This window comes from Olea europaea, unplaced genomic scaffold (genome assembly GCF_002742605.1).
Source record: "Olea europaea var. sylvestris unplaced genomic scaffold, O_europaea_v1 scaffold652, whole genome shotgun sequence".
Classification (NCBI taxonomy): domain Eukaryota; kingdom Viridiplantae; phylum Streptophyta; class Magnoliopsida; order Lamiales; family Oleaceae; genus Olea; species Olea europaea.
Genome location: NW_019264892.1, coordinates 312,325 through 324,683, shown reverse-complemented (window position 1 = coordinate 324,683; position 12,359 = coordinate 312,325). Strand labels below are relative to the sequence as shown.

Genomic DNA, 12,359 nt, shown 5'->3' with positions numbered 1-12,359 from the left:
TGAGAAAATGGAATTAGGAAAATGTGAATTCTATAATTAATTTAGATATATATGGTTAGTTCAAATTGTGGAACAATATCTATGTGAAATTTTATTTTTTTCATGTTTAATAGTTGTTTAAAGAAGCTTAATATGATCTCATGTACATATTTGACATTTTGAGATTTATATATATGTTACTTATATATCAGATATAGTCAAAATATCTTACTTATTTTGTACATGATTAATTGTTGAATTTCTAAGGTTGAAGGAGTTTAAGTAATTCTGATCTAGAATATATGATTTTGCACTATGAAATTAATTTTATGATAATATAATATTAGGATAATGGACGATAATTGAGAACTTAGTGAACTTTCGACTCCGTATCTAGTGTGAAATTATCATAAAGAGTGCAAAATGATATGTGTATATAAATGGACATTTATATGATTGTCTCTGAAATTTTGACGGATCATGGTATTTAAGAATATCGTAGCCGACCTTAATAAAGGTGACAAATTGAATGATGATAACTATAATAGTTGGCGCCATAAAATTTGATATGTGCTGGAGGAATAAGATTGCCTCGAGGGCATTAACCACATGATTGAAGACCCAGTAGTATGTTAAACTGCTCAACAAATAAGGGATTGTGAAACTTACTAGGGTAGGAAAAAGAAAGATTCCACTGCTCGTGCATTTTTGATAAGTTTCGTGGTAGATTTTTTCATTCATGAGTGTGAGCAGTTTCCGACTGCTCATGACATCTGGACATATTTGAGAGAGAAATATGATGGCACTAGTGTGAATAGACTCAGACAGCTAACTATTAAGTTTAATACTTACAAGAACCTCCCAATCGCAATATCACGCATCGTGTGAGGACCATGTCTTCTATGATTAGGGAGCTAAAGTAGGCTGATCACATATTCTCTGATTAGTAGCATGTTTACGTTTTGATCCCTTCCTGATAATTGGAAACATTTGAAAGTCAATCCAACTCACAATGATAGCATCAAAATATTTGTTGATGTTGCTCGCCATGTGAAATTAGAAGATGAGCGTCTTGGTGCTGCTAAATCTTTGGGACAAGTTTTTGTGGCTGAATCGAGTTCTGGAAAAACTTTAAGCTTTAAGCGTACGAAGAACAGTTTTAAAGATGGGAAATAGAAAGGAAAAGAAACTGGACAGGGACCTTAAAAGAACAAACCCAAGAGCAACAGTAAGGGTATATGGTTTGGAAAGAAGAAAGTACAATGCTTCAACTCTCAGGTGTTAAGTCACTTTACTTAGGAATACCCTGAGCTAGAGAAGGTAGCTCTTATAAATATTTATTTTAGTGTTGTTTAAGTTTCAAGCATTGTTATGCTAACTGAATCTTATCCTATGTGGATTATAGACTCAAGAGCGACAGACCATGTAATTAGGGATCGAGAAGCATTTGTTGAGTTTGGTCTATTTCTAATTAGTACAAAATGAAAATATGTTGGCGCAATGGTAGAGTGAAGGTGAAAGGGATCAATACATGCAAGTTACATATGCGTGGTGGCTGTATTATTCTCTTTCATGATGTCTTATTTGCACCAGGACACCAAAGAATTTAATTTTCATTTTTGTTCTTTTAAGATTAAGTTTCAGTTTCAACTCTTACGATAACTCTGTCCGTATAAATAATGGTAATGTATTTTATGGATCTGGACATGTAAAAGGTGGTTTTGTAGTGTTGGATTGTGATCCAAACACTTAGAATAATTTTGTTGATCGTTGTTTTTCTATGAATTTATTATTATTATTATTTTTAAAGATTTGAATATTGATACATCCGTATAACATGCTAGATTAAGACATATTGGGTAAGAGAAAATGAATAGGTTGGCCAAAGAAAGCTTACTAAGTTCAATCTCTAAGGTTTTGTTACCTACTTGGGAATATTGTCTAATTGAAAAAACAACACGAAAATCATTCGATAAAGCCTTAAGAGCCGAACTTCCATTGCAGCTAGTCCATTGAGATCTATATGACCCGATGAATGTGAGGGCAAGACATAAAGCTTCTTATTTCATTGCCTTTATAGATTATTTCACGTGGTATAATTATGTCTATTTGATTTCTCATAAATTAGGCATTAAAATGCTTTAGATGATATTTAAATATGATAGAAAATCAAATAGATAGAAAGCCTTAAAAACTGATCGATGATGTGAATATCTATCTAAAGATAGTGATGACAATTTACCCCGCCCCGCCCCGAATGGGGCAAAAAAACCCGCCCCGTCGCGGGGCGCGGCGCGGGGCGGGGCGGGGCGGAGTGGGGTGAGGATGCCCCGCCCCGTGATTTTTTTTTTAATTATAGAGTTCATCTATGCAACATATTTCAAAATCTCTTTTTATTTAAACTTATTTTCTATCACAATTGTTTTTAATAACATAATTTACATGTAGACCTATCATTTTTTCATACTTTTTATTCACACATTCTCTAAAAATCATTTTACACTATAAGTAATTTTATCCCAACACAAAAACTTAAATTTACATAAAGTAAGGGCATTCTTTATTAAAAGTTCAACTTGAATGTTATCCGTATTTTATTAAATTCGCAATTAAAAAAAAATTAAACGGGGCAAGAAAATTGCCCCGCCCCGCCCCGCCCTGTTGCCATCACTATCTAAAGAGTTCAAAGGACTATGTAATGATAAGAGAATAATTAGATAGTTAACTATTCCTAATATACCTTAATAAAATGGTATTGTTGAGAGGAGGATTAGAACGTTGCTAAAAATAGTGAGATCCATGATGGTGCAGGCTATTTACCTATTTCCTATTGGGGAGATGCTTTTTTATTGCTATCTATATTCCGAATAGAGTTTTCTCTAAATCGATACATACCACATCATATCAGCTTTGGACGGGTAGATCCTTGATTTGAGTTCTCTTAAATCTTGGGGATCAGCTGCTTATATCCATTATTCGTCCAATAAATTTGGAAAGTTGGGTTCTCGAGATACTTAGATCGGTCCAAAGGATATGTGTTCACAAGTAAAAATCAAGATAGGACTATAATTGAGATATAGTCACGTGATGTGAAGTTTCTTGAGAGTGATTTTCCTAATAGGAAAGAAATGAAAAAGGAAGAACCTTTGTATGAATTAGATGACAGAGTTGTACTCGATGGATCAATTAAGGTGCAAGACGAAGTACTTTTGCTTGTCGAATTAAGTGGGAACAATTTATCTCCAACTCCAAGTGACAAGGTCACATTGGAGCTTTTACTTCATAAAAGTACTAGAAAAAAAAATGCCTAAACGTCATTTCAAGATCGAAGGGCAAGTTATCCTAGTATCTCGAGAAGATGATGATGAATCAAAATCAGTACAAGAAGTTTTATCATGCCTTGCAAAAGGAAAATTTGAAGAATGTAATGGAAGAAGAGACAGAGTCTATCAAATCGAATCAAGTCTGGGACTTTGTTGATCTTCCATCTACTCGAAAAGCCATTGGAAACAAATGGATTCTCAAAATAAAGCGAAGAGCTGATAGGACTATAGAGAGGCATAAGACTCGCATGTTGGTAAAGGGTTATACTCAACATAAGGGTATAGAGGTTGAAGAGACCTTTTCAATAGTAGTGAGATTTATTTCAATGCACCTACTCTTAGCTCTTGTAGTATGTTTAGATTTAGAATTATATCAAATTGACGTGAATACTGCATTTCTCAATGGAGAATTGGATGAAGAAATTTACATGCATCAGCTAGTAGGTTTCATTAAAACAGGCCAAGAGAATAGAGTTCATAAATTGAATAAATCATTCTATGGCCTAAAGCAATCTTTTAGACAGTGATACTTAAGATTTGACAAAGCAGTTATCTCATACAATTTTGTCATGATAGACGAAGTCATTGTATTTATTTGAAAAGGCCCAATGAGAAATTTGTAATTTTATCTAATAAGTAGTATACTAAAACTATTAAGAAATGGTTGTCCTCAAATTTTGAAATGAAAAATATGGGTGAAGCAGATTACATATTTGGTATTAAAATTCATAGAGATTGTTTGAAATGGCTTCTTGCTCTGCCAGAAGAGCCATATATAAATAAAATTGTTGAACATTTTAAAATACAGAATTACAACCTCATTGAGACTTCTGTATCGAAAGGCGAAACTCCAAGTCTTTGTATGTGTCCAAAAACTATTGAAGAAAAAGAAGATCTGTCCAGAGTTCCATTTTCTAGTACGGTTGGGAGCTTGATATACGCTATGATGTGTACTCATTCTGACATTTGTTATGCCGTAGGTTTGGTCAACAGGTATCAATCTAATTTTGGAAGAGATCATTTGAAAGTTGTAAAGAGGATATTGACATACATGAAATTTACTGCTAATTGTTCATTAAGCTATCAGTGGAATGATTTGTGCTTATAAAGATACGCAAGTGCTTATTGGGATGGAGACCTAGATGAGCGCAAATCAATTTTAGGATATGCATTCTTAGTAACGGTGCCACCTCTTAAATTAGCAAGAAACAAACTTGCATTTTCTTGTCCACAATGGAAGCAAAATTCGTAGCACGTGCTTTAGCAGTATATGAAGCTGTTTGGTTAAGGAGATTTTTACGGTATCTAAGAGTCTTTACTGATGATGTGGGACCTATATTGTTTTATTATGATTGTCAGGCAACTATTGCATATACGAAGGATCCCAAGTATCATAGTAGAACTAAATACATTGATACAAAATATAATTTTGTAAGATATATCATAGGAAAGAAGAGAGTGAGTTTGCAGTATATTTCTATGCACCAAATGGTAGCTGATCCATTTACAAAACATATCCCTAGAAATATTTTTATGACTCATGTTAAGTCTCTGGGATTGCGTAAAATTTGAGTTATGTACTATGCAAACTTTTTTTCATATAAGTCCATTAATAAACAATGTTTTGAGTTCATATGTTAAGAGTAATATTTTGCTGTGATATTTTAGATTACTATTTAATATCTACATATAAAGTATGTCAAACAGGTTAAGATTGGTTCACTCACACTTGCAATCTTCTCAGATACTTTAAAGTGTGCTGAAATGAGACACGGTGATCATATTGTGTACATGATTAAGTCGTCTTGATGAGATATCAAAATGAGATTACAACAAGTAGTCGGTATGGATTTTTGCTATCCATAAGACTTGTTCTATAGCCAGATCGAATTTTCGATTGAGATTGCTTAAAGGAATAAATATAAGGAAAACATGTTAGATATCAAAGAATATTTAAATTATGTTCTGTACAGTATATTTTATTTGTAAGATTATACATAGGCCCTAAGAATGTGAAAAAATATTGTAGCATGTATTTCATACCACGTGTGCTTTAACGACTAATGAGAAATGAAAGAATTGATCCTTACTTCTTCATTGTGTGAGTCTCTGAAACACATAGGGCCTCAATTATACATCCTTATGACTTTTGACTGTTTCTCATATTTTTATTTCGGTGTTTGCTACTTTAGCATGTTGTCAACAACTATGGTTGATTCGGTTTGATGGAATATGTCTACGAAAATAGCTGACTTGAAATTAAGGGATTCAAGTAGGAAAAGAAGATTAATTTATCTAACACCTCAATTTGTATTCATTGACCGGATAATTGTGTTAACATTTTGAGTTTGCGATACAATTGTGAATACAATAAAGATTATAAAGTTGAGTATGATTGAGGGGTTAGAAATACTAGAACTGATATTACAAAATATGTATTGACTATAGTGAGATATACAGGTGTATAGTGTTGTATTCTCTTAAATTAACTCGTTGGTCATACGATCCATTTACTTGTATGAACTTGGAGATGTTGAGATAAATATATAATTGATACATCAGGTCAAGCCCATCATGTACGAGCGGGAGATGCCAGAAGAAAACGGGTTGTCCCTATTAGTTGACCAGACCCAAATTGCATGAAAAAAAGTGGAATGAGGAGTTGAGTTTTTGAATTTGAAAATTAATCTCCCCACCACCAATAAATTCCATGCAACTTCTAAACATAATAAAAAAATTCGGGTATGGAAAGGAGAAGGAAAATACATGAGTAGAAAGACTTGATTTTTGGAAATATAACATCTCAAATGGGGTTCTTGAAATTGTGAACATCAAACTCCTTTCTTGGAGAACGAATTTTTGACCAAAAAGTGGGTACAAGACGGTGTGTAAAGCAAGCAATTAAAAAATCAAGTAATTCAACCTCGTTTTGGAATTTTCAAGTGAGTTTTACAAGTTGAAATTCAATGAAAAGCATGCAAACACATTTTACACATAGTATCATATTGAAATTCTTCACGACTCGAATACATCGAAAAAATATTGGATCTCTGGACGACATAAGACCTTGGCTTTGATGGCACTTTATTTATAGTGGACATTAACAGGTACACTAGGCTAAATTTTTAAGAGAAATAAGGAATTGTGGTTACAAAATCAATGAAGTCTATTTAGAATCACTTTTAGGTAGAATTATACCAATTATCACTGGCGGACGGGGAGGGGGGGAGGGGGGAAGGGGCATGTAGGGTCAATTGACCCCCTAGTCTTAAGGTTTTTTTTAATAAATAAATTAGTAGGTCAAAAATCAAAATAGTCAAAACTCAAACAAATCCTTCCCTGCTTCAACCGTATCTCTCTCTCTCAACTCCCGTCTCTCGCTGTCTCCCACTCCCTGTCTCCCACCATTGAAGCACATTAGCACAACACAGAGCAGTAAGAGCTCACCCATAGCCACCGGCCACCGCTCCATCCCCGCCTCTGTTTCTGCCTGACCTGACTGCCTCCACCTGGAACGCTTCCGGCCTCCATGTGACTGCGGCAATAGCAACTGCCGACGCCAGTCACGCCATTGTCGGCGACCCATCACTACTGACTTGAAGGTTAGAAGCTTTACACTTACAAACTTATCACTTACTCAAATTTTTTCTTTGAATTCTTCTCCATAAGTGACAATAACCGTAACTGCTGCCTGCCTGCCTCTATGTGTCAGGTGTGGTTAGTTCCTATTTCTAAATTTGGATTTATTTACAGTTCAATTAATCAATTATGATTCATGTTCCTGCCCAATAAATGTAATTTAGGGATTTCTGATTTAGGGCTTTGATTTAGGAAATTGACCCTTTTCCAGTTTTCTGATTTAGGGATTTGTTACTTATTTATATGTAAATTGATTATTGATAATATTGATTTGGGAAGATTGAAATTTTGTCTGACTTTTGGTAGGTAGGAAATAGCATAAACTGATTTAGGCATTTCTAATCTTGTTGATTTTTCATTTTTGGTTGGTTTGTTTCAGTTATGGAAAAATACTTTAAACGTACATCTACGATTTCCTGTGATGAACAAAATATCGGTGAAAGGAATGTTCGAAAGAAAAGGGATGAAAACGATGTTGGGGATGTTGATGTTGAGATGTTGATGTTGCACAGCTTCCCTCTGATGCTGGATTGAGAGTTCCAATACAGAATTATGATGTTAATATTCGAGATGTGATTCGAAGAGCATATATGCAAAGAGGTCCTTGTCAGCCTCGTAATCATATATTTCCACCCACAAGAATAGGTAAAATAGACCGACGATTTTGTGTTTCGTGGTATAATGAGCATCCCACTTGGTTGGAATACAGTATAGCAAATGATGCAGTTTTTTGCTTTTATTGTTATCTTTTTGGTTTGAATGATGGTTCATTTGTTAAAGGCGGATTTTCAAATTGGAAAAAGAAAGAATATATAAGAAAACATGTTGGGGCTTCAAGTAGTGCACACAATCAAGCTCGGGTCAAATATGAATTGTTCAACAATCAAGAACAAAGTATTCGATCTTGTCTCGTTAAACAATCGCATCAAGCTCAAACAAATTATCGAATCCGATTAAATGCTTCAATTGATTGTGTTCGATTTCTTCTACGACAAGGGATGGCATTTTGTGGACATGATGAATCTGAAGATTCAAACAATCAAGGAAACTTTCTTGAACTGTTGCATTGGTTGTGTGATCATAATCCTAAGATTAAGGCCGTTGCTTTGACAAATGCACCTGAAAATTTGAAATTAACATCACCAAGAGTGTAAAAAGATATTGTAAGTGCTATTGCTTCTGAATGTCTACATGTGATTATCGAAAATATTCGTGATAGTTTCTTCTCAATTTTAGTTGATGAATCTCGAGATATTTCTATGAAAGAGCAAATGTCAGTTGTCATTCGTTATGTGAAGAATGGGTGTATATTGGAACATTTTATTGGTGTCATTCATGTTTTGAATACCACAGCTGCCTCACTTAAGGCTGCAATTGATCAGTTATTCTCAACGCATAGTTTAAGCATATCTAATTTGAGAGGCCAGGGATATGATGGAGCTAGTAACATGCGAGGTGAGTATAATGGCCTCAAAGCACTTATTTTGAAAGAAAATCCAAGTGCTTACTATATTCATTGCTTTGCTCATCAACTTCAATTAGCTCTTGTAGCCGTGGCACAGAAACATCCGAAGATTGAAACTTTCTTCACTATAGTACATAGATTGGTGAATATTGTTGGAGGATCAGCTAAACGGAGTGATCTTATTCGAGAGAATCAAAGATTGAAAATTCTTGAATCACTCAGTATTGGTGAAATATCAAGCGGACGAGATCTCAATCAAGAAATTACTTTTCAGCGTCCTGGGGATACACGTTGGGGCTCTCACTATAGTTGTTTAATTAACTTGATTACCATGTTTTCAACTATAGTCGAAGTCATTGAGATGATTGCTACTGATTCTACAAGTACCGGAACAAGAGGTGATGCATGCATTTTATTGGAATTGATGTTAAGATTTGAATTTGCATTTAATCTATATCTCATGAAAAAGATTTTAGGGATTTCAAACGAATTGTCAAAAGCATTACAAAGAAAAGATCAAGATATTGTCAATGCTATGAAATTGGTGCAAATATGTAAAACACAACTCCAAACCATGAGAGATGATGGATGGGATTCTTTTTTGGGAGTGATTTGTTCGTTTTGTGAAACTCACAAGATCAATGTTCCCGATATGGATGATATGTTCGTAACTGTAGGTCGTTCACGGCGTGAGACAGTGACAAATTTGCATCATTTTCGTGTGGAAATGTTTTTATGCCGTCATTGATATACAACTTCAAGAGTTGAATGATCGTTTTTCTGAAGCAAATAGTGACTTGCTTATTTGTGTTGCATGTTTATCTCCAAATAATTCATTTGCTGCTTTTGACAAGTTCAAATTGATTCGACTATGTCAGTCTTATCCGGTAGATTTTGACGCAGCAAATATCCTAGAACTTGATGATCAACTAGATACATATATTATTGAGATGCGCACTTCTAAAGACTTTGAAAAATTACAAGGCATTAGCGATCTTGCACAGAAGTTGGTTGTGAAGAATAAACATGAAGTGTATCCATTAGTCTACAAACTTGTGACACTAACCTTAGTTCTTCCCGTGGCTACTGCTACAGTCGAGAGAGCATTTTTTGCGATGACTTACGTCAAAAATCGTCTGCGCAATCGAATTGGAGATCAATGGTTGAATGATAGTTTGATTGCATATATTGAGAAAGATGTTTTTTATAAGATTGAAAATGATGTAATTATTGAACGTTATCAAAGTATGAGAACACGTAGAGAGCAATTGTAATAAGATATATCTTTTTTATCATTTTTTTTAAAGTTCGTTACTGACCCCCTAGTCTAAAATGTCCGCGTCCGCCCCTGCCAATTATTGTTGCTTCGCATTTCAGTGTGAAGGGGCAATGTCAACAGATAGGAGATAACTCGTGTTCTTTTGACAATGGATTTGTGAAATTTTATATATTTCATTGTCAAATTATGCAACAACAAGGCATCAAATATTATATACAAAAGAAAATTAATCATTTTTCTGAACTTTATCGTCTAATTATTGTATAACATCTCTATCCTACAATTAAGCAAACGAGGTCAACACAATTAACGTAACACGTGATCTAACATGACATCAATGACATGAATCAAGTATGCCCTTGTTTGAGCCCCATTCTTTTCAAAAAAATACATTTTTAAACAGTGTTTTGACATCATTTCAACATACATTTTCAATAAAATATTATTATACGTAAATTCAAAACTTTAACTTATTTTTTAACCACATATTTTCCATCAATACACTATTCAAAAATTCATTTTCTCCCCAAAAATGGGGCTCAAACAATTTCTTTTAGATAAATATCTGATTTTTAGTAAATTTTAATAAAAATTGATGAAATATATAATTGAAAGTATGCGTGTCTTTTGAAATATATGATTAAAATTAATTGTTGACTTTAATTTAAATTTTAATAAACTTTTCTAATCGTACCGAACACAGGCATATGAACTTTTTATACAAACGTAAAGATTAAACATTGATAGAAAGGTACTAAAAACTACAAATAAGTACTCATATGTTAGGCATAGTTTCTTAGTATTTATTCGGTAGAAGGGTAGTCGTAATTCCCTTTATTTCATATAATTTCGAGTTCAATATCAAAATGTGAAGTAATTAGCTAATTGGATTTCATTTGGGAGCAGCACCACGACGAGCAGTAAAACGAGCTTGGAAAAGTGTAGTCAACTTATCCTTGGGAGGCAGATTTTCCTTTATAATGTTACAGTTTAGGTACTCATCTATCCATCCGCCTAACTTTGGAAATTTCTCGTATGTCAACACTTGTACTCCTGCCAATTCTTGCACTATTATTAACCAATATGATATGAAATTGGCAACTATATCAACCATTCCAATAGTGTCTCCCCCAAAGAATTTCTTGCCCGAAAGTGTGCCCTCGAGAATTTTCAGAAGATCAGTAACTTCCCCCTTGGCCTTCTCTTGCTCCTCTCCCATGCTCCAACAAGCTTTCTTCATTGCAGGAAAACACTAAAACGTTCATAAATTAAAAATACTGTTAATTGTTGAATGATTCAAACACGTGACGACATCCATGGTATATTGTACTGGACATAACAGCATAAAAATATACCTTTTCATCCAAGAATTTAGTCCAGAAGCGCACCAGGGCTCTCTCGTAAGGATCTTTAGGCAAAATAGAAGGGCCTTCTTCCCACGTTTCATCAATGTATTCAAGAATTACCAGAGACTCACAAATTGGTTTGCCATTGTGGACTAACACGGGAATTTTCTTGTGAACTGGGTTGTACTTAAACAGCAAAGGGGACTTATTGTTATGTATATCTTCCTCTATGAATTCATATTCAACGCCCTTGAGTTTCAAAGCAACCTCGATTCTGAAGCTAAATGAGCTTCCCCAAGCACCAAAAAGCTTTACTTCTGCCATTTTACTCTCCTTTGATTTTCCCTCTATACTGTGTTGTATATTTATTCTATAGGCTCGAGCCCTTATTATAGAAGAAGCCTAACTTGTCCGCAAAGAATCAATGAATAAATCAATATATTAAATAAATATTTATAATTTCCAAGTAGACCTCTTCAGAGCGGACGCAAGGGATGATCCAGCAATCTTTGTTTTTTCTACAATTGACTCGACTAAAGTCTTATTATATCTCAACAATCTTTGTTTAAAATTATGCTTAAAAAGAAGTAAAATTACCTTTTTAAGCAACTTTTTAGTTTAAAAGGAATGTAAATTTTAATAAATAGCTTACTCTTACTTATTTTTGGCTTGATAAAAAAACTATTTCAAAACTGACCCATTTACTTATAAGTAAATATTTTAAGTTTAGCCAAACTTGCCCCAAGCTTTAAAAACATGTTATAGAAAAAGAAAAGTAATTTGTAAAAAAAGTCCAAATATATTTGGCAGAAAAAATTTAAATTAGTTTTTAAGTCTTTCCAAAAATGGTTAATCAACATTGTCTTTCTATTCTCTTTAATCATCATACACCCCCTTCCCTCAATCATCTGTCTCAACTCAAGTTAACTGAAGAGTTGATTTATCAGTTGAAAAACAATTGCCAAGAGCATGCTTTAATGAGGACTCTAGTATTGCTCGACTTACTTTCACACAACACGTGTAGTAGACTATATAGAATTGATTTCCAACCTTCTGTGGATAAGATTAAAACATCTCACCGCTAACGTGGCAACCCACGTCAGCAGTGAGAAGTTTTAATCCTATCCATTATGGACAGGAAATCAGGATTGTTGGACTATTAATGTAGTGCGTACATTTGTTTCTATAGTAAACTACTTAATTACATGAATGAATAGTACTTGTAGGTCTCTCAAAATACGTGAATAAAAAGTAGCTTGAGTTAAGGATGGAGCCAAGATTGAACTAAATTAATTTTGAGCTGTGTTGATAGGTAAAAAAATATCTGC

At 33.9% G+C, this 12,359-nt stretch overlaps 2 protein-coding genes across 2 annotated transcripts; one reads left to right on the top strand and one right to left on the bottom strand.

Moving 5' to 3' along the window:
* The first annotated feature begins 8,212 nt into the window (after window positions 1-8,212).
* On the top strand, window positions 8,213-9,680 carry LOC111390148 (zinc finger MYM-type protein 1-like). Its single transcript, XM_023015148.1, has 2 exons — window positions 8,213-9,095; window positions 9,169-9,680. The coding sequence occupies exons 1-2, from the start codon at window positions 8,213-8,215 to the stop codon at window positions 9,678-9,680; spliced, it is 1,395 nt and encodes a 464-aa protein (XP_022870916.1).
* A 713-nt stretch (window positions 9,681-10,393) lies between these two features.
* Window positions 10,394-11,395, bottom strand: LOC111390160 (glutathione S-transferase U8-like). The gene is made up of 2 exons (XM_023015165.1): window positions 11,041-11,395; window positions 10,394-10,937 (listed from the first exon to the last, which is right to left on the bottom strand). Exons 1-2 carry the CDS (start codon window positions 11,353-11,355, stop codon window positions 10,578-10,580), a joined length of 675 nt encoding a protein of 224 aa, XP_022870933.1. The 5' UTR covers window positions 11,356-11,395; the 3' UTR covers window positions 10,394-10,577.
* Between the last annotated feature and the right edge of the window lie 964 nt (window positions 11,396-12,359).

Bases quoted from the DNA above. Each gene is read 5' to 3' on its own strand.
- LOC111390148 (XM_023015148.1), top strand. From the start codon at position 8,213: ATGTCAGTTGTCATTCGTTATGTGAAGAATGGGTGTATATTGGAACAT. The intron at 9,096-9,168 runs GTGAGACAGTGA...TACAACTTCAAG, and splicing joins AACTGTAGGTCGTTCACGGC to AGTTGAATGATCGTTTTTCT.
- LOC111390160 (XM_023015165.1), bottom strand. From the start codon at position 11,355: ATGGCAGAAGTAAAGCTTTTTGGTGCTTGGGGAAGCTCATTTAGCTTC. The intron at 10,938-11,040 runs GTATATTTTTAT...TGAACGTTTTAG, and splicing joins CTAAATTCTTGGATGAAAAG to TGTTTTCCTGCAATGAAGAA.